This window comes from Rutidosis leptorrhynchoides, chromosome 9 (assembly GCF_046630445.1).
Source record: "Rutidosis leptorrhynchoides isolate AG116_Rl617_1_P2 chromosome 9, CSIRO_AGI_Rlap_v1, whole genome shotgun sequence".
Taxonomy (NCBI): domain Eukaryota; kingdom Viridiplantae; phylum Streptophyta; class Magnoliopsida; order Asterales; family Asteraceae; genus Rutidosis; species Rutidosis leptorrhynchoides.
The window spans coordinates 156,590,953-156,617,999 of record NC_092341.1 but is presented as its reverse complement, the minus strand read 5'-3'; the positions used below and the strand labels follow the sequence as shown (position 1 = coordinate 156,617,999).

Sequence of the window (27,047 nt, the reverse complement as noted above, 5' to 3'; positions counted from 1 at the left end):
ACGCTATTCTTATTAATTCTGGTGATCCGCTCAAAGTCCTGACTAAAATCTAAAAACAAAGAAAGATGAGACCGGTTCAAGGAGCATAATTGAAGTAATTCAAAGGATATTTGATTTTGATCTCGTTGGTACACTTTGTTCTCGAACTTTCGAGTCGCATATGACTTCTAATTTTTCATTCGTAATTTGATTGGTTGTCCTCTTTGTTGTTATCATTGTAGTATTATTCTTGTTTAGTTTCTTGATTTGTTTTAGAAATGTGAGCTTTAAGTTATGTTTTTGTTTTTTAGTTAAGATCTTCTTGTGTTTTAAGAATTATAATTTGTGTATAATAATTAGACTATAGTCGTACGAAATGAGCGATTTAACTAAGACTGGAAATTTAGTCCTCAGTTGAGACTTCGAGACATTTTTGGATATATAAATATAAATACAAATATTAAAAAAGTTATGTAGTTAGCATAATGCCACGTCATCATAAATTAGACGGTAGTAAGAGAAACTTCATCCATCTCCTCCTCCTTTCTGTAACAAACTAACGATATCTTATCATTTCTTTCTCTCTGTGTGTTTTCAGCTACTTACAATGTCAATAAAAACATCAATCGGCGGTGGAGGTAACATCCTCTGTTCTCAAAGATTAAATTTCTGCGGCAACCGTCAATTAATCTCATTTAATCAGTGTTCGCCGTTGAATCGCTTGAGTAATCAGGATCATTTCATTCAAACCCCTAAAAATTACGTTAGGTTTAAGTTTGTTATTGCTAGAGCCGCTGAGTCTTCTCGGGCGTCGGTTCCAGCAGCCGTTGCCGGCGGCAAGTCGATAGTTGAAGATGATGAGTTTACACTCGCAAAGGTATCCAAATATATGCATACAGTGTGTAGTTATTGAGATTGAATATGAAAATATGCGTTGATTATGTTATTTGTTTTATTTTTAATAGTAAAGTAATTGTTGAATGATAATTAGATGATGATTATTTGTTCGCCTAATAGTATTATGTTCCTAATCATTTTTGGTCAGTGCATTATGCCTTTAAAGGAAATTGGTAGAAGTTTGTGGCTTGTACTTTGTAGCACTGTTGCAAAAGACCCCCTCTCGAGCCGTTGCGACGGTTTAGTGACTAGTCCGTCTCCTCCCGAAGAAAACCGTCTAATATGACAATCAACGGTCAAAATCCGGGTCAAAGTTGAAAAACATAGTGTCAAAGTCGGTCAAAATTCTGAAAAGCCAGAAAGTCGGTAAATTTGTCGTATTTTAGTGTAAATTTTTTGTATTAAATTAACGATAATAGCGATTATGAGTACAAATTAATCAATCAAAGTTTTTGGCTTTAAAATATGTATACATATATACATTTATATACTTTATATATTTTTAAAAGTCAACTTTGGTCAACGTCCGTCTCGACCTTTTCAGGACCCTACCGTCTCGACCCCGTCTCACGTCTTTTGCAACCTTGCTTTGTAGTATATGTGCTAAGTAGGCATTCTTAAATTTCTCAAGTTTATTTGCAGTGCCTGTTTTATGCAGGTCTCATTTGGTGTTATTGGACTAGGTCTTGGAGTAGCACTCCTATCGTAAGTACCCTACCGTAATGATCACATTTCGGCTTTTATATTACATTTCAAATGTACTGCAAAATATCTTGCTCTTGTACTTTTTTCTAACATGATGTTGCATGAGCTATCCAGTTACGGTTTTGGAGCATATTTTAATATTCTCCCTGGATCTGAATGGTCTGCATTGATGTTGACATACGGATTTCCTCTGTCAATTATTGGGATGGCTCTTAAGGTACACTAACAAAAATGATATATTGTATGTAATGCTCATGGCTGTTGATAAGTAACATTCAGTTGTGAGTTAACAAATATACCATTTATAAATTTGCAGTATGCAGAACTCAAACCAGTCCCATGTTTGACTTACTCTGATGCTCAGGTTCTCAGAGAAAAATGTGCAACTCCTATCCTTAAGCAGGTTATAAATTTTTTTAGTTTTGCAATTTGTTTAACAATATATAGGTATGGTACAATGGTCGATACTTGAGAACGTGTCAGGGTGATCTAACGTACTATTATAGTTGTAATTCAAATTAATTAAGTAAATTACTGGTCACGTGTTGCCATTTCAAGCAATTGTATTCCCTTAAGTACTATGTAGATACTATGTCCAGTGTTATGCTCTTTAATTTGACTACAGTCTTGTATATCAAATTCACCTTGTATATATTTAGTCAATAAGTTGCCTCACTCATGAAGTGCCAAGTTATGTTATCTGAGATTTTCACTTGTTTGGGACAAAAAATTTTTCATTTTACAATTGGTTAAGATGCTTATTGTTGTAAGACATTTGTAGTCTCAAACAAGAAGAGCATATAGTTATAAAACAGATGTCATTCGTCTATGTTGAGGAAGATCAATTTGTTGACTATGTCGTACACCCCCTTTTCCCTCTATTGTTTACCGATTAAACTGCCTTTTTGAATTAGGTCAGAAATGATGTCATCAGATACCGTTACGGGGATGAGCAACATTTGGACGAGGCTTTGAAACGTATATTCCAGTATGGTCTGGTAAGATCATCATCCTCTTATATACACATCTTATTATGCAGGTGCTTATCAGATGCAACTATTGCTAATTACCACAATAATAGAGTAACGAAAATTTATAACATTGGACAACCAACAATCTAGTTCTTGTTGACATATATAAACTTCTCAATGTACACTTTTATATACTGTTGGTCAAAACTCGGTCAAAATCGTTCAAACTGGTCAACATCCGAGTACTCACTCCTCGACCGATTACTCCCGGAGTAGCGATTATTGCAACCTTGTTGTTCATATGAAATATAAATATTATTATTCCAATTGGTCAATGAATGCTTTTATGATATTGGTATATTTCATTGTTTGGTTTAGGGTGGAGGTGTGGCAAGAAGAAACGCTCCAGTCTTACAAAAAATCCGTGAAGAAGTAAGCCTCTTGACTTTCGTCAAACATATTGTTTAATTGATTGATGATTGATCAATATCAGTGTGTCATCAGTCCAAATATTGCAAGTTTTAGGTTGATATTCATTAATTTGTATTTTTTTGTGGCATCCAATTAACTTTGGATTTTTTAATTCAGGTCACGGAAGATGGTAAATACTGCTTAGTGTTGGTGTTTGAGGCAAAAGCACTTGAGTTGGCTGATTTTGAGAAGAGACAGGTCTGTTTGACCTCCAACATTATACTCCTTAGATGTCTGATTTCTTGACTAACACATTTAAAATCATGTTTAACAGGGAAAGTTTGCTTCGTTTTTTGGCCCAGGAATCACAGCCGAAGTCGGTGAGTTTATGTTGTGTTAAGATTTTTTTAATACCAATTCATCAAACATTTTCTCAACTAAATATAATTAGAGATTATTATTATTGTGGGTGCAGGGAAAGGTGAAGAAGATAATATGTACGATGTCCGACTTATTTCGAACACAACACTGTAATTGTTCACATACTTGCATTCTACTTTGTATCTTTGTGGAAAGAGTTCCACTAGATTCCATAGCCTGGATAAACATTGTATCATTGTTATATAGAAGAATGAAAAAAAGCACCATAAAGAAACATTTCTTCCTAGCTGCTTGGCATGTAGGTATTTGGTTCACTGCTTTAGCCTTTAGGTATCAATACAACTTTACGTGACCGAGTATGGTTTTATGTTGGAGTGATAATGGAAATGGGTATGTTACTACCATTTTGAAAGGATTAAGAAGCACCAAAATAATGTGAAAACCCAATGATTAAAAACAATCCAATTCATTTCATGAATAAAATGTGACCAATTATCCAACCAATAAAATTACTTGTTACAAACTTACAAATAGCATTTTGTTATCGCATCCAAACATAAAATTGTTGACTAATCACTCTTAACATTAAACTTGGGAAAAATCCATTTCTTCAATATTTTATTAGAAATATGAATGAAAATTAAGTACAAGAGTTTTTGTCCGGTGTTTGTTTATGTAGTAAAATTAAGCACGGTTAGACTTCAAATTTCACTAACTTTTGAAAAAGTAACACTTCAATTAAGCAAACTCATAGTACAAGTTCATCAGAAAATCACAGCAAATGCAACTGTTTTAACATTTTGGATCACTGAATACAAACCCAAAAAAAACACAATCAGTTTGCATGTAGAAACATGTGATTGATCCTGAAAATGGTCATAGCCATATAGTGGTAGCAAAACATTTGAAGCCAGTAAACATAGCCTAACCCAGTAAACTACAAAATCATAGACTTGCTACCAGCTTACTGCAACCATTTGAGCCAAGCACATCAAAACTAGTTATTACAGTGTTTCTTAAACCTTGACCTACATTATAACACATAAAAAATGGTTAGATTTGTGACAGAATAGATAAATTTACTTGGTCCTCAAACTTGGCTAAACATGGTAATTGACAATTGTTAGGAAGAGAGGATCGCCTGGACGTTGGGAGATACCAATTTGAGAGAAAAATAACTCTATTACTCACAAGAATCGATTTACAGAGTATTACAAAACTTTTACAAAAAACTCTCAAACTCACACACACTCTCAAGGTTGTGATTACACTTCTCTGAGTGATTTGGGATGATTTACAATTGAGGTTTCAACCTCTATTTATACTAAAACTTTGGTGGCGGTAGAATGGTGTGAACGAGGAAGGTGTCGTGCGAACGGAGATGGTAGGCGGCCGTCATCGTGTTCATCTTTGCTTCTTCTACATGGTGTTCAAAGAAGGCTACTTTGAACATCTAGAAGGTGAGCTTCTAGATTGTAGGCTGGAAACTTTCAATTCTCCCCCTCCAGCCGAATTCACGAACATTCCAGTTATGTCTCTGCATAACTCCAACTTCTCACGAGTCACCACCTTTGTTAACATATCCGCAGGATTCTCCTTTGTATGGATCTTCACTAGTATCAACAGTTGTCGATCAATTACCTCGCGTATCCAATGATAGCGAATATCAATATGTTTTGTACGGGAATGGTACATGGAGTTCTTGCTCAAATCTAGAGCACTCTGACTGTCACAATGTACCCTGTACTCCTTTTGCTTGATTCCAAATTCTTGGAGATAACGCTTTAACCACAACATTTCTTTTCCAGCTTCTGCGGCAGCAATATATTCTGCTTCGGTTGTGGATAATGCAACACACTTCTGTAGTCTTGACTGCCATGAAACAGCTCCTCCTGCAAAAGTGTAAATGAATCCTGAAGTAGATTTCCTACTAACAGGATCTCCGGCCATATCCGCATCTGTATAGCCTTCCAAGATTGGATCAGCTCCCCCGTAACAAAGACATAGATTCATTGTACCTTTAAGATATCTGAGAATCCATTTTACCGCATTCCAATGCTCTTTCCCGGAGTTGGAGAGAAAATGACTCACCGTTCCCACTGCATGAGCAATATCGGGCCTTGTACACACCATCGCATACATCAAACTTCCAACTGCTGAAGAATATGGTATTGAAGACATCTCCCCGATCTCTTCCTTGAATGAGGGACAAGAACTCTTGCTTAACTTGAAATGGTTGGCTAATGGAATGCTAACAGGTTTGGCATTGTTCATATTGAAACGTGAAAGCACTCGTTCAATATACTTCTCCTGAGATAGCCATAACCTTTTATTCTTCCTGTCTCGGGTTATCTGCATTCCCAAAATCTGTTGAGCCTGTCCTAAGTCTTTCATGTCAAAAGACTTAGAGAGTTCCTTCTTCAGCTCGTTGATCTTCGTTGCATCTTTCCCTACGATCAAAATATCGTCTACATATAGTAAAAGGGCAACGAAATCTCCTCCAAAAAACTTCTGAATGTAGACACACTCATCTGCTGCAGTTTTCTTGTACCTTTGACTCACCATGCACGAGTCAAACTTCTTGTACCACTGCCTAGGTGTCTGCTTCAAACCATACAAACTTTTCTTCAGCTTGCATACGAGGTTATCTCCTGAAACCTCAAAACCTTCCGGCTGCTCCATGTAAATTTCTTCATGTAAATCTCCATGAAGAAAAGCTGTCTTTACATCCATCTGTTCAAGCTCCAAGTTCATACTTGCGACCAATCCAAGTATGACTCTAATTGAAGTCATCTTGACTACTGGTGAAAATATCTCGTCAAAATCAATCCCTTTCTTCTGTTGGAATCCTTTGACTACAAACCGTGCTTTGTATTTCACCACTTTTCCACTACCATCCTTTTTCAGCTTGAACACCCATTTGTTTTTCAGTGCCTTCTTCCCGCGTGAAAGTTCTACAATCTCATAAGTTTGATTTTTATGCAGATAATCCATCTCATCCTGCATTGCGAGCAACCATTTTTCTTTATCCTTATGAGTTACTGCTTCATGAAAACTCTCTGGTTCTCCATCTTCGGTAAGTAGAAGGTATTCGGATTCCGGATATCTACTCGATGGAATCCGACCTCGTTCAGATCTTCGAACTTCTGGAATATACTGAGGAGATCCACCATCATCTTCGCCTTGTGATGGTCGTGGAACGTCTGGCAGATGGGGTTGTGGCTCCCCCTGCTCAACACCGTCATTTTCCTCATTATCTTCTACTTCTGGTATTTCATCTTGCACTGTATATTCATTTCTCATGAATGATTCCGTTGTTGCCTCTGGCACCTGAGCAGCAACATTTGATTTCTGAGATATTGTGGGCTTTTCAATAGCTTCTATTGTCTGGCTTTCATGGAACACTACGTCCCTACTTCTGATCACCTTTTTCTCCTTTGGATCCCATAATTTGTATCCAAATTCTTCATCTCCATAGCCTATGAATATGCATGGAGTGGTCCTTGCATCCAGCTTCTGCCTGAGCTCCTTGGATACATGTGCGTACGCCAAACATCCAAATACTCTTAAGTAAGAGTATGATAGATCCTTTCCAGACCAAAGTTTCTCCGGAACTTCAAAATTCAGTAGTACTGATGGAGATCGGTTGATCAAGTAACATGCGGCTCTGACTGCTTCTCCCCAGAATGGCTTTGGTAGCTTAGCCATACTGAGCATGCTCCGAACACGTTCCATGATTGTTCGGTTCATTCTTTCTGCTATACCATTATGTTGATGAGTACGTGGGACCGTCTTCTCATGTCGGATGCCATATGATCTGCAATAGGCATCGAACTGCCTGGAAGAGTATTCACCGCCGTTGTCGGATCGAAGACACTTTAACTTCTTTCCTGTCTCACGTTCTACCGTGACATGGAACTGTTTGAAGTAATCGAACACCTGGTCCTTCGTCCGCAAGAAATATACCCACACCTTTCGAGAAGTATCATCGATAAACGTCAGAAAGTATCGATTGCCGCCAATTGATTCAACCTCTAAGGGACCGCAAACATCAGAGTGTACCAGACTGAGTAACTCTGATTTTCTCGTTGAAGATGAATTAAACGAGACTCTATGCTGCTTACCAAACAGACAATGATTGCAAGGATCTAGCACAGCATCCTTGTCTACATTGATAAGCTCCTTCTTTATTAGGGTAGACAACCCTTTCTCACTCATGTGACCGAGTCTCTGGTGCCATAAATTTTGTGAAGCCTCCTTTTCTGCAACATTAATGCTGTCTGTGCAGATCTTCACATGAGTCTTGTACAGTGTGCCACAAATGTGTCCCCGAGCGACTATCATAGCGCCTCTTGACAATTTCCATGTGCCTTTACTAAAATGACTATCATAGCCCTGTTTGTCGAGAGCTACTCCGGAAAGCAAATTCAGCCGAAGATCTGGCACATGGCGGACATCCTTCAGAGTGATTGTGCTCCCGGAACTTGTCTTTATCTTGACATCACCAATTCCGACAATCTCAGCGGAACTAGAATTTCCCATCTTCACAGCTCCAAAGTCACCAGCTTTGTATGTTGTGAAGTATTCCTTATATGGAGTCACGTGGTAGGAAGCTGCAGTATCTACCACCCATTCCGTGTCTTCTCGTGAGACGTGAAGGCATGTCTCATCATGGGTTGAACAATAAACTACATCACCAGAGATAGTCACTAATGTTTCTCCACCCTTATTCTTCGGCTGTGAACTGCTTTGACCTTGTTCCTCTTTCAATCTATAGTAGTTCTTCTTCATATGTCCCTCTAATCCACAATGATGGCATTTATATGTTGGTTTTCTGCCATCAGCTGACCTGCCCCTGCTCTTGCTTCTGCCTCTCCATTTATTTTTGCTACTCATTCGCTGTCTCCCCCGATTCTCTGTGACAAAGGCATGGGTCTGATCTGTGCCCATGTCTTTTCTCCTTGCCTCTTCACTGAATAGGGCATCCTTGACCATTGACATGGTAAGTTTGCCATTCGGGGCTGAGTTGCTGAGTGTTACTACCAGCGTTTCCCAACTATCGGGAAGGGAACTAAGTAGCAGTAGCGCCTGAACTTCATCGCCAAGCGGCATCTCTACAGACGATAACTGGTTAACCAAGTTCTGGAACTCACTGGTATGCTCGGCAACTGAAGTTCCACTTTTGAGCTTCATGTTGACTAAACGCCTCATCAGCAGGGCTTTATTCCGAGCAGTCTTGGCCTGGTACATGTCCTCCAACTTTTTCCAGAGGACATATGCGTCTGTCTCTTGTGCAACATGGTGGAAGACACTATGATCAATCCATTGACGGATCTGACCAATAGTTTTTCGGTTTGATTTCTTCCACTCTTTCTCTTTGGCAGAATCAGGGTTTATACCCTTCAATTCAATAGGATCGAACAAATCCTTACAGCTGAGGAGATCTTCTATCCGAGGTTTCTACAGCGTGTAGTTTGTGGCTGTGAGCATAATCATAGCTCCGGAAGATGATGTTGACTCTTCTGTGGACATTATCACCTTACAAATAATTTTTCAACACAAACGGGGTTGAATTGTAGAAAACAGAGATCACCGTTACGTCCGGAACGGTTGAAAATGGTGGAATAGACACTTCGCGGCTTAAATTCCACTTATGGGGCAAAATTATAATTTTCTAAACTTTCAGGGACCAAGAATGAATTTCTGAAAATTTCAGGGACCAAATTGTAAAATTTCAGAATTGATACAATACTGCTACAGTACTGCTACAGGAACTTGCTACATTGCCGCCAGCTGCTACATGACTGCTACAATGATCGCCTTCTCCGGCGAAAATTCTGGCACCGGTCGTCTTCTCCGGCGAGATTCCGTCAAGTTGACCAAACTTTGACCGCGTTTTCTGGGCTCGTTATAACTCCGTTTATGTCGCCGTATTTTGCGTTGGACTCGGTTCGACGAGACGAATCCAATGGTACACTCAAAATTGAATTTTGAGAAAACTTCAGAAGACCCAAAAACTCAACCAACGTCTCTAACCAAGCTCTTGATACCACTTGTTAGGAAGAGAGGATCGCCTGGACGTTGAGAGATACAAATTTGAGAGAAAAATAACTCTATTACTCACAAGAATAGATTTACAGAGTATTACAAAACTCTAAAAAAAATCTCAAACTCACACACACTCTCAAGGTTGTGATTACACTTCTCTGAGTGATTTGGGATGATTTACAATTGAGGTTTCAACCTCTATTTATACTAAAACTTTGGTGGCGGTGGAATGGTGTAAACGAGGAAGGTGTCGTGTGAACGGAGATGGTAGGCGACCGTCATCGTGTTCATCTTTGCTTCTTCTACATGGTGTTCAAAAAAGGCTACTTTGAACATCTAGAAGGTGAGCTTCTAGATTGGATTGTAGGCTGGAAACTTTCAACAATTACTGAACATGAATTTAACCTTAACTTAGTAGCTGCTAACATTTAAACCAAAGTATCTTGTGTTTACCTTAAGACATTTATGTGCGTCTCAATCAAATCCTTCTGTTCATCATCATATTCAAACCATTTGTCAACCATTTCAACTCTATCATCATCCCCAGTTCCTACATCTGTATGTGACTATTTGTGGTAAGCAATGACATCACATATTAAAAAAAAAAAAAAAAAAAGAAAAAAAAAAAAAAAAGCCAGACCTTGAAGAAGAATTCCAGGTTTGTCAGAACAGCCTTTCAATCTCCAGTATAGATGTCCTTTGTCGTCTTTGAAAATTGGGTCAGTTCTCACAGCATTAGGCCATTCTTTATCTACAAGAAATTAATTTGAAAAAAAAAACCTGTTGGCAACTTGGTACAGTTATAAAAGTCTATGTAGAGCAAAGTTTAAAAGAAAAATATAGGACAAAATATTGATTCTAACTTTTTTTATCTATAAATCACATAAATAAAAACATGTACCTGCAGAGACCATTGATTTACAATCAAGCATCTCAGCAGGTTCCTGCTTCAAAGTTTTCTCCTGCAAATTCATAAGAAAATAAAAATAAAAAAGAGAACCAATATTTTCTGAATAAACAACCGCACACAATACCTTATCTTTTGCAGCACATAGTTTATCCCTTGCTTCCTTTCTCTTTTCAAACTTGCCATTTTGATCATCCATCCAGTTTCTTATTTTCCTGTCAAATAAACGATTCACATTAATATAATTATCAAACTTTAAATTCACAACTTGTGTACAACAACAAACTTACTCCACTCCAAGAACTTCATCACATAGATAAATCAAGAGCCTAAGTTTCATTGATGAGTCTAAATCACTATATACCCTAGCTGTTGCATCTATACGTTCTTTGTCCTTCAACTCTGATTCATATTCCGATTCAGATTCAGATTCTGATTCCTTAAGTATAACAGACAGCAACTGAACATGAAACCGTATTACTGACGTAATTTTCCCGCAACGTGCACTTCGCCTATTCATTACGTCTCTCAGAACCGTTTCTGCCTGCCCTTTTTTCACACCTAGAATCTGCATCATCATTGGATAAAAGAATTATATAAATATAAATATGGTCGTTTTTATTTATTTATATATGAATATGAAATGAGGTGAAAATGAAAAAGGTTACCTTTCGGAAGGTAGAACAGAATTCTAAGAATTGTAATGCATTACCAGCGTCCTCTTTTGGAAGGTCAACTCCAGCTACGGTCACCAACTCACGTCCAGTCAGCAAATGCTGGCTTGCATTTTGATTATTATGTGTAACACTAATTTCTTTTGACCCATTTGACTTGACCTTCTTTTGTTTTTTGTCATTAAACCCAGTGGTGTCTGCTATAACTTCAACTCTTTTTCGCTTTGGTTTCTCCAGATGTTGTTTCATTTCCTGATTCTGATCATCATTAATTCATAAGTACTGTTTCACCTCTATATATTATATTACAGATTATATATTTACATACATATAAATAAATAAAGAATCAAAGGAGAGAAGAACGCAATTACACCTCAGTTGTTTCTTTCGATCTCTTGTAATTACTTAAGTTGTGAGCACCTTCAGCATCAATCAAGTCTGATACAGAGTTAAATCCACCTGCCTTTGCCATTTTCACAACATTACCAGTGGGCTTTTGACCTCGCTTTTTCCTATATTTTATTAAAAAATAGGCTCACAGATTGTCAGATTTAATTTCAACAAAAATAAAAAGAAATTAATAAAAAGATTAACACTTGAAAAACTTACATACAGATGCTGCAATTACAAACACCTCTACACCTAGGACAGCTCCATTCATTTAACAACATCACATCTTCTGTGTTTTCCCCATACCTAACTCCAAATATAGCATATGAAAATAGAGTTCTCATTTAGGAACAATTTGACCTCTTTAAGCATTTTTTTTTTTTTTTTTTTTTTTTAAATAAGTTTAAATCACGTTAACCAGTGTATACTTCTACAGGAACATAAAACACAACATGCCAAAGCTAACCTGTTTAAGAGGCATATGCTGCAATACTTGAGGGGACATGGCTTACTCCTTGCGTGATTCTTGCAGCTCGCGTACATGACAGACGCCTTATGTTGCCGGCACTTTTAAAAAAAATAACTTATTAGCAGTGGGCAGATCTATGCTAGTATGACAGATCAAACAGAATGTAAAATGAAACAAACCATCAATATTAACTAACAATGGAAGAAAGGTCACAATTGTAACTCGGTTTTCTAAAAGAAAACTACAAATGTAAACATGAAGCTAAACTTATACTACAAACTTGAACCCAATATAAGACTACACTAACACCCTACTAACAATAATTAATCTTAACAGCTATGAATAAAAGTACTCCCTTTCTTAAAATCAACTGAAAGAGATAGAAGCTTTGACATTTTAGGTTTGACCTAAACTTTGACCCTACTAACAGTGGGTTTTTTGGTGGTTTTCTTGATGTATTGTTCTTGGTTGGTTATGGGTATGCCCTGCCATGTATGTTCTATTTTTGTGTAATTAATATATTCTTCCTTTGCCCAAAAAAAAAAAAATAAACTTTGACCTAAACCGCATTTTGTGATATTGGCCTCATACGTCAATAACCATTACCATTAGAATCAGTAACCTAATATTATGGTATCAAACATACCAAATCCTAACATCAACCATAAAAACCTAACACCTTAATAATAAATACAGTATAATATAAGTAAATATCATAGATCAAACATACATGATGGCAAGTAGTTCCACTCAGTTTCTGCGGTTGCAAATCCGGTTTCATCTCCGGCTCGATCTCATCATTATTATTGATCATTTTGTTCATCTTGTTGTCTATAGATACGCCAGCAGCGGAATTAGGACTTGTAGCAATTGTCATGGTTTGGATGGATTGATTTTGATGTGATATTCTTTAATGGAAAATTTTGAGACGTTTTTAGAATTTGGGGGCAGGCGGCAACTATTAAAATTGAAAAAATTACTGTACGTTGTTTGTGGCTAAAATTGGTTCAAAATTTCAGGAATGAACTTGAAGTTCATTTTTTGATACTGAAGACTCTAATATTTTGCGCGAATGGCACCCGACTATAACAATGGTTAAAAAAAGTACTTAAGTCACGCATCCCAAAAACTCAATAAAAACTCAATAGAGTAATGATTGGGCAAGTTATTACTCAAACTTGCTACTAAAGGGTCCCATTTTTTTGTGGTGCATATGTCCCCTCCCCTGGACCTATAGAGTGTAGGGATTTCCCTACACTTTATTGGGTTTTTGGGATGTGTGCCTTAAGTACGATCATGTGTGTAACATATGAGGGTATTTTCATTTATTATCATTCCCTCCCAATAACGATTCTAGGATCAAAACTCAATGGGGTTCCAAAATTTTATTTGATAAATTTCTTGCACAAAATATTGAATGTGTCAATTCAAATCGGGCCGGGTCGGGTCGCGCCCAAAACACACACATAAAATTGAATAATACTCGCAAAATATAAGGTTGTTTAGCAATTAATGGCACATGCAGTATCAATTTTAAAGTAATAATGGCCTATAGAGTAGCAATTTTAAAATATTATTTTAGGCAATGACCTATACAGTAGGAATTTTAAATTGCAATTTTATAACCTATTATCAATATGAATCGCATAACATTTACATTAGCTCTAAAATTGCAGTTTCTCCTTACTTTTTTAAAAAGAATAAGTTAGGTAGTTATGAGTGATGAGATTGAAGGACTAATATACAATAACTATTACAAATATATATACCGTTACACATATATCTTAGTTGCAACCATATAATGCATTCACCATGAGTATTCACAATAAAACATGTATATCTCAACATAAATATTACACGTAATATGTCATAATATATGTTTGATAGTAAATTTAACAAATATTGTTCATTCTTAAACAAACATTACACATTCTGGTGGAAGAATTATAAATTATGTCATGTTATATTACACTTTTATTTTCATTATATATTTGAAAATATTGTAAGATTTCTTAAATATCTAATGAATATCCATTAATCCGCTTAATCCACTAAATATGGATATATATTGATGAACTAAATTTAAATGGATATAGATATGGATAAACAAAAACTAAATGGATATGAATATGGCTTCACGCCCTCACCCGATCCATATCCTATCCATTGACATACCTAGGATGAATGATTAAAGATATAACCGTAAAAAATGTGATGTAGAAAGAAGTCAAAAAGAATTAGAATTGGAATTGGACAAAAGTTTGTTTATTTTTATATCTAATATATTCAATGGCCCATACTATAAAAATCATATCATAAGTGGGTTAATTTCAAACACTTTAGTAGTTCAAACTATTAAACTATAATCTCTAAAAATTTATGGGGTCCTATTATTATATTTAGTGGTGTCCTAAACGTAAAAAAATAAAAAATTTATGATAAATTTCGAAAAACTAGTAGTGTCACGGGACCCCGCTTCGCTTCACCTAAAGTCGCCACTATTCCCTCCCTTTCACCTCCCGTTTTCATCAGTTTCATCTTCACATCTCATTTTCATCAACTTCAACATCAAACAAAATCAAATGAAAACTAAAATAACAAATCAAATATAAAATACACCGTTTAAAATATATCATTGTATATTTTGCGCAATTTTTTTATTCACTTTCTAGTTTACCCCTTACTTTTTATCTATCACTTTGTACCATTCTACATTTTTTTAGAAGGTGTTATTTTATTATTGATGTTGTTGGTTAATGTTAATTTGTTAGAAAAAGGACTTGTGTTGAAAGGACATTGGGTACAAGACCGTATGTTAGGCAGGGTTAAAGGTGTAAATATGGGTTAAATACCTTTTTAATAAATTTGGGATAGCAACTCCATTTTTCTCAAAAGTTGAAAAATTAGAAAAAGGGGTGTGTTTGACGGTGTGGCGATTTTTGGTGATTCAACAAGAAAGCTTCAAATTTCTTAAAACGAGACCATGCTTCATGTAATGACTCATCATGCCTTTGACTAAACGTATTGATCTCCATCTTAAAATTTTCCGCCTTCAATGGTGGAAACAGGTGATTGAGAAACACCTTACTTAAATCTTGGAATGTATTGATTGACATTGAAGGCAAATTCTTCAACCAAATCTTGGCGTCTCCAAAAAGTGAAAAGGGGAATGCCCTTAACTTGTATGCGTCTTCACTTATGCTTATACAAATCACAAATATGGTTGAAAGATTCGAGGTGTTCAAATGGATTATGTTGCATCAACCCTTGAAATTGCAAGTCCTTTAACATAGTCATAAAATTCTCTTCTATCTTCCAATGATCGATAAAAACTCGATTTGAGCCGAGCTTAAACATGCTCGAGCCCGAGCTCGAGCTTAAGTTAAAGCTCGTTTAATAAACGAGCTCGAGCTCGAGCTTTAGATATCGAGTTCGTTTAAGCTCGCTAGCCTAAACGAGCTTTTATATATATATATATATATATATATATATATATATATATATATATATATATATATATATATATATATATATATATATATATATATATTATTAGAGGGATCAAATGAGAATTTTTTTGGTGTGAGAACCCTGAGAACTCAAAAATACACTGAAATTCGAGCAAAAATGGGAAATTCGAGCAAAAAACTCCATATTCGAGCAAAAATAGGACACGGACGAGCAAAAAACATGATAGTCGAGCAAAAATGGAGAAAGTCGAACAAAAATTTGATATTCGAACAAAAATTGTGATATTCGAACAAAAATGTGTTCTACATTTTTGAAATTCGAACGCAAAAATGTAGAACACAGGTAGTCGAACAAAAATTTTGATATTCGAACAAAAATGTGTTCTACATTTTTTTTCGAAAAATAAAAAAATTTGCTCGACTATGAAATTTTTGTTCGTCCGTGTTTTGTATTTTTGCTCGAATTCCCCTTTTTTTGCTCGTCCGCCACCTTTTTTGCTCGAATTTCAGTGTATTTTTGAATTCCTAGAGTTCTCACACTAAAAATTTTTTCACTAGATCCTCTCCATATATATATATATATATATATATATATATATATATATATATATATATATATATATATATATATATAGGGGCAGGATCAATGGGGAAGTAACCAATCGGGGGAAGCGGGGGGAAACAAAATTATTTTATTTTTTTTCGTTTTTTTGGAATTTTTTTTCCGGCATCAAGATCACACGAAAATATGAACATTTAGAAGAGACACTTCGTGATGAATGTTATTATTTAGGCGGAAAAACGATCGACAAAAATAACATTCAATATAATATTGTTCGTGAAGAATATGAACGTTTTTTTTCTTCATGTTTTGTGAAGTAAAATTTAGCCCGATTTAGAGTTTAGGGTTTAGGGTTTAGGGTTTGGGGTTTAGGGTTTATTCCATAAACCCAAAACACCAAACCCTAAAACCTAAACCCTAAACTCTAAACCGTTCGTGTTAAAAACTCAATCTAAATTCTAAATCTTAACCCAAAATCTAAACCCTAAACCCTAAATTTCTAAACCCTAATATCTAAACCCTATAAACCCTAATATCTAAACCCTAATATCTAAACCCCAATAGCTAAAACCTCAAAATACGCTCGAAAAATACGATAATTGTTATATATTACTTTTCGAGCATTTTCCCGACAAAATAAAAACATTTATCACAAAGTGTCTCTACTAAATGTTCATATTTTCATCTCATATATAATGTTCGTGAACAAAGTTTTTTCAAAAAACAAAAAAAAAAGTTTTTGCTTCCCCCCGCTTCCCCCCGAATGGTTACTTCCCTCTTGATCCTACCACTATATATATATATATATATATATATATATATATATATATATATATATATATATATATATATATATATATATATATATATATATATATATATAAATTTAAATTAATTACAAATTATTAATAAGATATACGAAATAGTGACCGTATTCCATTTAATACCGGATGAAACATTCATATGTATTTCACTTTTCGAAATTTGCGTCCACTAATTTCCAAGAAATCCATTTTAAGTTTCAAGATATCTATAATTATTATCTTCTACTTTGTTCATCTTCTCAAAGATCACTATCACAAACATTTGAAGTTGGTTTCTAATTGTCAACTATATGAACGATATTTGATTTAAAACGTCGTTAGAGCAAAAAATATTAGCCCTATATATATTATATATATCAATTATATATTGTATACTCGTATCATTTAAAAAACATTGAAGTTACTGTTGTTCTCAAAATAGGATGATTGATCTTGATAAATTTAAAAGATACCCAAACAAAAATAAAAATATCTTGTGGATTGGTGGTAAAAGAGTGTTGAAGGGATTCTAGTGCTCTCGAGTTCGATTCTTTGCTAGTTTATTTGAAGTCTTTCAAGAAAATGAAAACGTGATTTTCTCGACCCAAGCTCGAGCTTTTTACATAATCAACGAGCCGAGCTCGAGCTAAAAAGTTAAGGCTCGAATCAAGTCGAGCTCGAGCTTTCCAAAATCTAAACGAGCTGAGCTCGAAAACTACCAATCAACGAGCCGAGCTCGAGCTTTCCAAAATCTAAACGAGCTGAGCTCGAAAACTACCAATCAACGAGCCGAGCTCGAGCTTTCCAAAATCTAAACGAGCTGAGCTCGAAAACTATCAAACTCGGGCTCGGCTGGGCTCGTTTACAGCCCTGATTACTTTATAGCAAAAATTTGATGTAACTAAATAGACAACTATGCGAAAGTGTTCAACTCTAAAAATATTTAAATAAACTAGTTTTTTCTCAATTGCTGACCCTCATTTTATTTCACTAATGGAGAACATGATTTATGAGCACGCCTTTAGATCACTAGACTAATTTGTACCTAGATGAAGAAAGTGTAGGATTAATGTGCAAGGTACAATATATAACTATATGGCTAAATTCATCTGAGTTTTCGGGGTCACACATATATACACTTAGACGCCAAATGAAATATCTATATGATGTATATATATTACTCAAGTAACGAACCTAGTTAATTAGTTAATTATGAATGAATTAATTAATTAATTAATTGAGAAATGAATTAACTATAATTAATTGTAATATTTCAACTTTGAAAGTTAGTTAAGTTTTGAAAGTTAGATATATTATTTCAACTTTCAACTTTGTTTAGACAAAGACATTTATGGTTTGTTGAAAAAAATAAAACATGCCAGTATGTAAAGGGATTTTTGGTCGTGGTTAAATAAGAAAATATAGAAAAAAAACTAGTGCCTTTTGTTTCTACACTTATACCAAAGTAACCACACATTTATATTTGGTTCTTTAAAAGGATCAAAATCACATACGGAGCATTATCATTTTATGTTGGAAAATCGTGTGTACTTTTAAATCAGATTAACGCAGCGGATAGTTAAAATAATAGTCAATTATTATTTTATAAACCATTTACAAAATTAAATATTCATATATTTAAATTTAATAAAACATGCACATGATTAACGATCCCAAAGATCCAGTTACACCACTAATAATTGTCAAAATATGTAATTCACAAAGTGAGTAAACGATATACCTTTCTTGAAGAAACTAATTGAAGGAGAGAAACCTACGATCAAAAATATGACCGTCTCTTATGATAGTCCACACTACACTTCAAACAACCGTCAATGGATGCTATAGTCCAGACTCAAGTAACGTATTAATATAACCGAATTATATTAATACAACCAATAATACTCCTTCCTTTTGAATATATATTACTCCGTATATGGTTTTTAATTTGCAAAAAGGGAATCAAAGCAATTGAGATTGCTTTGTGTTTTTGTCTGTCAAAAACTAAGAAACATATGAATAGTAAATAAATTAATTTCGATTTACTATTTTGTTTACTTGAGTAATATATATACATCATATATATTTTTTATTTGACGTCTCGGTGTATATGTGTGTGACCCCGAAGGCTCAAATGAAGTTGGTCATATAGTTATATGTTGTACATTGCACATTAATCCTACAGACTCCCACTTGTGCATGGCACAACACCAAATAACTATACAAATAATGGTAAGCGTCTAGCAACACGTCATTGTCCCCAAATTCACGTGAGGGTAGTTTCTCGAACAACATCACCATCTTAAGCTCGAACTTTTGAGAAAAGAGCAACTCTATACCAAATTCTCCAAGTGAGAATTTCTGTTAAACGAAGTCAAATTTTCTAGACCATGATGTTAATGGTCAAGGCATTACAATCAATCTCGAAATCAAGCCACACGTAATCATGAAACTCTCTCAACTCAGACTTGTATTCGTAAAATCTTAGATCTCGCCTGTTATCACCGAAGATTCATTTCTGACTTTTCTCGTGTTACCCGACTTTTAAACTCGTTAACTCACTAAGGGAAAACTTTAAACCTCTCCGTGTTCGAACCTTGAGCGTGATTCTTCACACCAACATTTCTAGTTAAAATCGTATAGCAACAGATGGAACTCAAACATGGAAATATTTCTACATGAACGCCGAAAGGCATACTCTCTCGACTCAAAATTAACGTAACTAAAATTCGTTATTTTGCACGAAGAATTCGAATACTAAACTGTAGATCCGATCAACTTTCTCGTCATCACGTACCACACTACATACCTATGTTATTTCACCGTTACCGTCTGATATTACTGGAATTTAAGATAACACACAATCCAACGATACTTCACTCTTCTTTGACTTAACGCCCTTGCGTTGCTGATAATCGTCCAACCATTATTCAACCCCGAACTATACAATTACGTGTACTATCTCGTTTCTCTTTCAGACTTCATTTTTTTTTTGACAACTAGAGGCACGTTATGGCAACCTCGAGATGTAAGCTCATCCTATTCTAAGTCCTCATTTCACTCCTATCTTTATCGCTCGCATTTCCGTTTAAGGAAACTCTTTGTAACATTTCTCCATGGATAGAGAAACTCCTCACATTACATTAGTATTCGCCACGAGGGTGAATAGTCCTAACGAACATTTTTTTTTTTTTGAACCCTAACTAACTTGTTCAAACATATCTTAAGAGATTCTATTCCAACACGGTGTATCCTTGTCAATTATCCCGTATCGAAATACTCGTTTCACTTCTAGTTTTACAAGAAACCCTGGAGACCCGCTTAGACATGAGTACCACGTACCACCCACAAACCGATGAACCGAGCAAACGAACGATTTACGTCTTGGAAAGACATGTCACAAACTCGTATTGTCACCTTTAGTAGATCACTCGTACAACAGTAGTTACCACTCGTGTGTTCACCCGCACTTTCCGAAACCCTATATGACCGCTAATGTCGTACCCCTGTTCATTTAACCAACGCATGTGGCAAACAAAACACAGAATCCGAACTCAATCAAGAAACAACAATTGAGATCATTCAAGTCCGAGAAGGGCTCGAGACAACCCATAGTCACCAAAAGAGTTATACCAAACTTAGATGAAAACCTCACAAAATCCCTGTAACAGTGTAATATTGAGAACCCGCACCTTGGAAAGGTGTAATCCGTTTCGGGAATCAGGGAAAGTTAAACTCGCGACACGTTAACCCTCTTGAAACCTTGGGGCGTATTGGAACCGCTTCCTACCGTTTAGAACTTCCGACTCAATTAAGTTTCCGTTTACCTTACATTTCGTGTAACAAACATAGAAACGTGTCCTGCGGAACAGGAACGTGCAATTTCTTCTAAATGCACCAACTATTGAAGACAAACTTCTCTTCATAGGAAAACCAGTTGAAACCGGGGATCGTAAAAAAATCCAAATTCATGAGAACACTCAAGGACGTACCTTCACTTATTCATAGCATTGACATCTCCGGTCTTGAGTGAGAGGCATCGATTATTATTTCCAACTAAATTTCGGGACGAAATTTCTTTTGAGGTGTGGATAATGTAACATCCCGCATTTTTCCGTTAAATTATTTTAACGCCCGTCTTCTTCTTTTTAAATAATACCCTTCATATCTAGATTCGTATCCTTTATTAAGTAACATTTTAAATATTCTCGTTATCGGATTTTTAATATCTCCCGTACTTCCGTGTAATTTAAAATAATTCGTTTGGTTAATTCCCGCACCCGACAACAAACTCGAGGGACTAGTTTCGCCAAGGGAGCAAAGATGTGACTAGCTTTTGACTAGTCAACACCCACCTCCCCATTCCCTTCCATTTTCATTTTCATTTTCTTTTAACACTTTCAAGAATTCTCTCAAATCTTCAAACAAGAAATCATCATCCATTTTAAATCGATCAAGCTTCAATCCAAACAAATTACATATTTGGAATCCTTGCATCTTCCTCTTCGATTTCATACCAACCTCATCTCGTTTGGGTAACTTTCTAAAATCACTAGATTTTTGTGTTCTTGATGTTTTTAACTTATAAAGTTGTTAATTAGTGTCTATGGCTCAAGTCTAACATGAATATATGATTTATATGTTCGATTTCGTTATTTTTGATAACTAGCATGAACTTGAAAGTTTGGTGTGTTTGATTTATGATTTGGATGCTTAAATGTTGTTAATATGTTAAAGTGCAAGTATTAGATGTGTTCCTAGTGTCACTAGCTTCAATTTGATGTGTAGGTTGATTTGTAAAACTTCATAAACTTGATTAGTGATTTTGGTGATTTTGGATTAGGGTTTGATAAGCTTTATATGAACTTTTGGTGCATCAAATGCTATGAATTGTTGTTGATAAGTGTTTAGTTGCAATGTGTGTTTGATTACCTTCAAAACGGCATATCACATGTGTGAATTGGATTCCCGAAACTTAAAATGCATTTGATGAGCTTGAAACTTTGAAAATGGATTCTTAATGATCACTTGACGGAAAATCGGTTATTGAAATTGATGAATTGCTTGATGAAATGTGCTTAGTTGTTTTCCTTGTCAAATTACCTTTCTAATGATATAGGTTATGCGTTTTAAGTGTTTTCGGTGCATGAAATGTGTTATATTGTATTTTGGTTCGTGACTTGGACCATTTTTCTGCAAACTGCATGTTTCCCAGGTATTGCGCGCCGCGCATATACCCGCGCGCCGCGCAAAACAGAAATCCCAGATATTTGCCCCCTTTAGTTGAGTTCTGACCCGGATTTACACTAGGGTGCGCGCCGCGCAACCCATAGCGCGCCGCGCATATGCCCAGCTCATTTTTGTTTTTATTTTTCTTTTCACAAAATGTTTCCCGCTTAACCGTAACTCCGATTAACATGAAACTTGGCCATTCTGCTCATAAATGATTTATCATCATGGGAAAATTGTCGGATACCCGACCCGACCCCGTTGACTTTGACTTTGACCAAGTTTGACTTTTAGTCAAACTTAACCAAACGATTATACAATCGTTCTAACATACTTAACTACTTGTATCGTGCATGAAACTTGACAAATTGATTCACATGCTATATTAATCGAGTCGTAACGAGCCATAGGACTAATTGAACATCTTTGACCGTTTGTGTTTACCGTTATTGATACAACCTATATGTTTAGGTCAAGACTAGCTTTGTCTTTGCACGCGTCTACTTGTTGAAGTACTTTATTAACTCTTGCACTCAAGGTGAGATCATAGTCCCACTTTCTACTCTTTTGAACTTACTTTTGGGATGAGAAAACATAAACGATTCTTTTGAACTAAGTGAACACAAGAACGGGAAAACAAACATTCTACATACGAGTTTAGAACAAAAAGCCTCAATTCGATTATCATTAGTTACACTTGACGGGTGTAAGCGAGAACTTATGTTATATGGCCATATGGGTTTGACAACCCTCATCTTTGACGGTTCGCTACCGTCTACGGATGAAATATATTTTCGAGAATCAGTGTTTGTTCTAGCACTATGGATGGGGTATACAATTGGAATGTTAAGCTTTGATAATTGGGTGCTCGTGAATATTAACTTTTAGAATGTATTACTATTATTTCAACTTTGCAAACCTTGTGGTTCGACTTACTTTACTTTTACTCACATACTTACTTAAACCTATGATTTCACCAACGTTTTCGTTGACAGATTTCTATGTTTTTCTCAGGTTTTGCACGTTATGTGAAAAATGCTTCCGCTCATTATTTGATACTTGCATTGGATGTCGAGTATACATGCATTACTTGGAGCGTCTTTTGACTTTACTTTAAACCGTGTCGCCTAGATTTCAAATGTACTTATAACCTTGTAACTTAACTTTTGGTTGAACAATTCTTATAAACTCTGAAAACAATCTTTATTTTGAAATGAGGGTGACATATTTTGGCCAAACATTGTCATAAAGACTTATGACCAGGTAATGGGACCCACGTAGTCGACGCCGTCACTTGACGATTTGTAGGGGTCGCTACAAGTGGTATCAGAGCATTGGTTGTAGGGATTTAGAGTTCATTTGTGTCCACCCCGAGTCATAGGGTACATAGGTGAATCTAGACTACAACCGGCATATAGACTGAAGTAGGAATTATATGACTAATTGTGCATTTATACTCGAACTCTTCTATCATATCTAACTCGTATTCGATCTTGATCTTACGTTGATAAATTTTGTTGATGCGCCACCTTGACTTTATGAAGTAATGTTAAATGCACATGAGAATCAGGGTAATATAATTTCCGGGATTATATTACGGTGATTCACATGGACGTTCCGACATTATGACGAAAAGAATTTAAGGCGAGTCAAGGAAAAATTTCCTCTCTATCCTATTTCCATACTCCGGTTAGTATTGTTGAAAATACTAACCAACGATATTCTTGTCTCATGAAGGAACAATGGCTCACCAAGGTCAACACAACACTCCTCTCGAAACTCTAGAACAAGCTCTTCAACGAATGATAACCACCGCCGTGGGTACGGCCGTGGCCAATCACTTTTCTAACAACAACAATCGTGGAGCCGGTAATTCAAGCGAAGGTTGCTCCTACAAGAACTTCATGAAGTACAATCCTCCCACTTTCGATGGAACCGGGGGACCGGTTACTCTCACCCGATGGTTTGAACAAACAGAATCCGTTTTTAGCATAAGCGGTTGTCAGGACCAAGATAAGGTCAAGTTTTCCACCCTCACTCTTACCGGTATCGCTCTCTCATGGTGGAACACGTATGTACAATCAGTGGGTATCGATGAAGCCCTTACACTCTCTTGGACCGAATTAAGAGAAAGAATGATCACCGAATACTTCCCGCGCGATGAGACTCGAAGGCTCGAGCAAGGGCTAAGGAATTTAAGAACGGTCGGGAATGACCTCGGAGCTTATAATCAACGGTTTACCGAACTAGTCTCAATGTGTCCAAATGTCATGACTCCCAAATCCCTAAGATTCGAACTTTACATGGATGGCCTCCCTAAGAGCATTCAACACGGGGTAATGGCATCCCAACCCACTAACCTACAAGAGGCTTTAACAAAGGCCCACCAAACTTTAGAAACGGTGAATGAAATGGAAGCACCGGTACGAATGGTCGAGAACCAACCGGGTAACAACAAAAGAAAATGGGAAGCCCCCCAATCGAGCAACTACAACAACAACTTTGCAAAGGAACCTCTCACCCCCGTCGGCAAGAAAAGTTATGCCGGGACACGACCTTTTTGCAACAAATGCCACAAGCATCATTTTGGGGAATGTGGCAAGCTAATTTGCCATCGGTGCCAAGGTAGTGGTCATATTGCCAAGTATTGTGGAAGTACCGCCCCCGTCACTCAAAAGGGGCCCGACACACCAAAGCCGAGTATTTGCTACAAATGTGGCCAATCGGGTCATTTTAGGAATGAATGCCCAAAGAATAAAGCAAAAACCAACGTGCGCCATCGACACCTAGGATGCCGGAGACGATGATGGACTAGTCACGGGTACGTTTCTTCACAACAAACCGTATATTTCATACTTGTTCTATTCGATTACCGCTAGACGTTTTACAACCAAGACCTTGACTTGTACTCATTACCTTCCATCTTTTCCCCTAGATACTATTTAGGCGATTTAAGCGACCAACGGAAAAATATTGTGTGCCTATAAATATTATCGGAGGATATACGTTAAGAAATTGAACTCGACACCAATAGAACTAAGGAACTCAAAACCTATACATTAAGGAGAAATTGTTGCCCTACATTTATGTATAGATTATTGTGAACTAAGAAATTTTCGGTTGGAAACCGATACCCTCTCCCTCGCATCCATGACCTCATGATTATTTGCACGAATCTCGTATGTTCCAAATCGACCTCCGTTCCGGTTATCATCAATTGGGGGTTAAGTGAGACGATGTCTCCTAAGCCACTTTCCGAACTCGCAACGTTAGTTGTAAATCTCTCTTAGTACCGTTTGATTTATTGAGGGCTCGCCCGTATCCATAAACCTCTTGAACCGCGTATGCAAATTCATATAGACTATTCTGTTATCGTATTTATAGATGACATCTTAACTTATTCAAGTAAAGAAGGAAAACGAACAACATCACCATCTTAAGCTCGAACTTTTGAGAAAAGAGCAACTCTATACCAAATTCTCCAAGTGAGAATTTCTGTTAAACGAAGTCAAATTTTCTAGACCATGATGTTAATGGTCAAGGCATTACAATCAATCTCGAAATCAAGCCACACGTAATCATGAAACTCTCTCAACTCAGACTTGTATTCGTAAAATCTTAGATCTCGCCTGTTATCACCGAAGATTCATTTCTGACTTTTCTCGTGTTACCCGACTTTTAAACTCGTTAACTCACTAAGGGAAAACTTTAAACCTCTCCGTGTTCGAACCTTGAGCGTGATTCTTCACACCAACATTTCTAGTTAAAATCGTATAGCAACAGATGGAACTCAAACATGGAAATATTTCTATATGAACGCCGAAAGGCATACTCTCTCCACTCAAAATTAACGTAACTAAAATTCGTTATTTTGCACGAAGAATTCGAATACTAAACTGTAGATCCGATCAACTTTCTCGTCATCACGTACCACACTACATACCTATGTTATTTCACCGTTACCGTCTGATATTACTGTAATTTAAGATAACACACAATCCAACGATACTTCACTCTTCTTTGACTTAACGCCCTTGCGTTGCTGATAATCGTCCAACCATTATTCAACCCCGAACTATACAATTACGTGTACTATCTCGTTTCTCTTTCAGACTTCATTTTTTTTTTGACAACTAGAGGCACGTTATGGCAACCTCGAGATGTAAGCTCATCCTATTCTAAGTCCTCATTTCACTCCTATCTTTATCGCTCGCATTTCCGTTTAAGGAAACTCTTTGTAACATTTCTCCATGGATAGAGAAACTCCTCACATTACATTAGTATTCGCCACGAGGGTGAATAGTCCTAACGAACATTTTTTTTTTTTGAACCCTAACTAACTTGTTCAAACATATCTTAAGAGATTCTATTCCAACACGGTGTATCCTTGTCAATTATCCCGTATCGAAATACTCGTTTCACTTCTAGTTTTACAAGAAACCCTGGAGACCCGCTTAGACATGAGTACCACGTACCACCCACAAACCGATGAACCGAGCAAACGAACGATTTACGTCTTGGAAAGACATGTCACAAACTCGTATTGTCACCTTTAGTAGATCACTCGTACAACAGTAGTTACCACTCGTGTGTTCACCCGCACTTTCCGAAACCCTATATGACCGCTAATGTCGTACCCCTGTTCATTTAACCAACGCATGTGGCAAACAAAACACAGAATCCGAACTCAATCAAGAAACAACAATTGAGATCATTCAAGTCCGAGAAGGGCTCGAGACAACCCATAGTCACCAAAAGAGTTATACCAAACTTAGATGAAAACCTCACAAAATCCCTGTAACAGTGTAATATTGAGAACCCGCACCTTGGAAAGGTGTAATCCGTTTCGGGAATCAGGGAAAGTTAAACTCGCGACACGTTAACCCTCTTGAAACCTTGGGGCGTATTGGAACCGCTTCCTACCGTTTAGAACTTCCGACTCAATTAAGTTTCCGTTTACCTTACATTTCGTGTAACAAACATAGAAACGTGTCCTGCGGAACAGGAACGTGCAATTTCTTCTAAATGCACCAACTATTGAAGACAAACTTCTCTTCATAGGAAAACCAGTTGAAACCGGGGATCGTAAAAAAATCCAAATTCATGAGAACACTCAAGGACGTACCTTCACTTATTCATAGCATTGACATC

The 27,047-nt window shown here is 36.4% G+C and overlaps 2 protein-coding genes across 3 annotated transcripts; one reads left to right on the top strand and one right to left on the bottom strand.

The window, feature by feature from the left end:
• Positions 1-460: 460 nt before the first annotated feature.
• LOC139866349 (uncharacterized) lies at positions 461-3,630 on the top strand. Of its 2 annotated transcripts, XM_071854570.1 has the most exons (10): positions 461-489; positions 578-856; positions 1,535-1,581; positions 1,696-1,798; positions 1,898-1,984; positions 2,496-2,579; positions 2,931-2,984; positions 3,141-3,221; positions 3,298-3,343; positions 3,439-3,630. In XM_071854570.1, the coding sequence occupies exons 2-10, from the start codon at positions 587-589 to the stop codon at positions 3,495-3,497; spliced, it is 831 nt and encodes a 276-aa protein (XP_071710671.1). In that variant the 5' UTR covers positions 461-489; positions 578-586; the 3' UTR covers positions 3,498-3,630. The 2 variants fall into 2 exon arrangements, with proteins under 2 accessions (XP_071710671.1, XP_071710670.1); XM_071854569.1 differs by lacking the exon at positions 461-489 and having other exon boundaries at positions 505-856.
• A 439-nt stretch (positions 3,631-4,069) lies between these two features.
• On the bottom strand, positions 4,070-12,737 carry LOC139868428 (uncharacterized). The gene is made up of 11 exons (XM_071856760.1): positions 12,563-12,737; positions 11,830-11,930; positions 11,583-11,669; positions 11,347-11,485; positions 10,968-11,231; positions 10,590-10,867; positions 10,427-10,514; positions 10,294-10,354; positions 10,033-10,143; positions 9,846-9,948; positions 4,070-4,372 (listed from the first exon to the last, which is right to left on the bottom strand). Exons 1-11 carry the CDS (start codon positions 12,707-12,709, stop codon positions 4,342-4,344), a joined length of 1,410 nt encoding a protein of 469 aa, XP_071712861.1. The 5' UTR covers positions 12,710-12,737; the 3' UTR covers positions 4,070-4,341.
• Between the last annotated feature and the right edge of the window lie 14,310 nt (positions 12,738-27,047).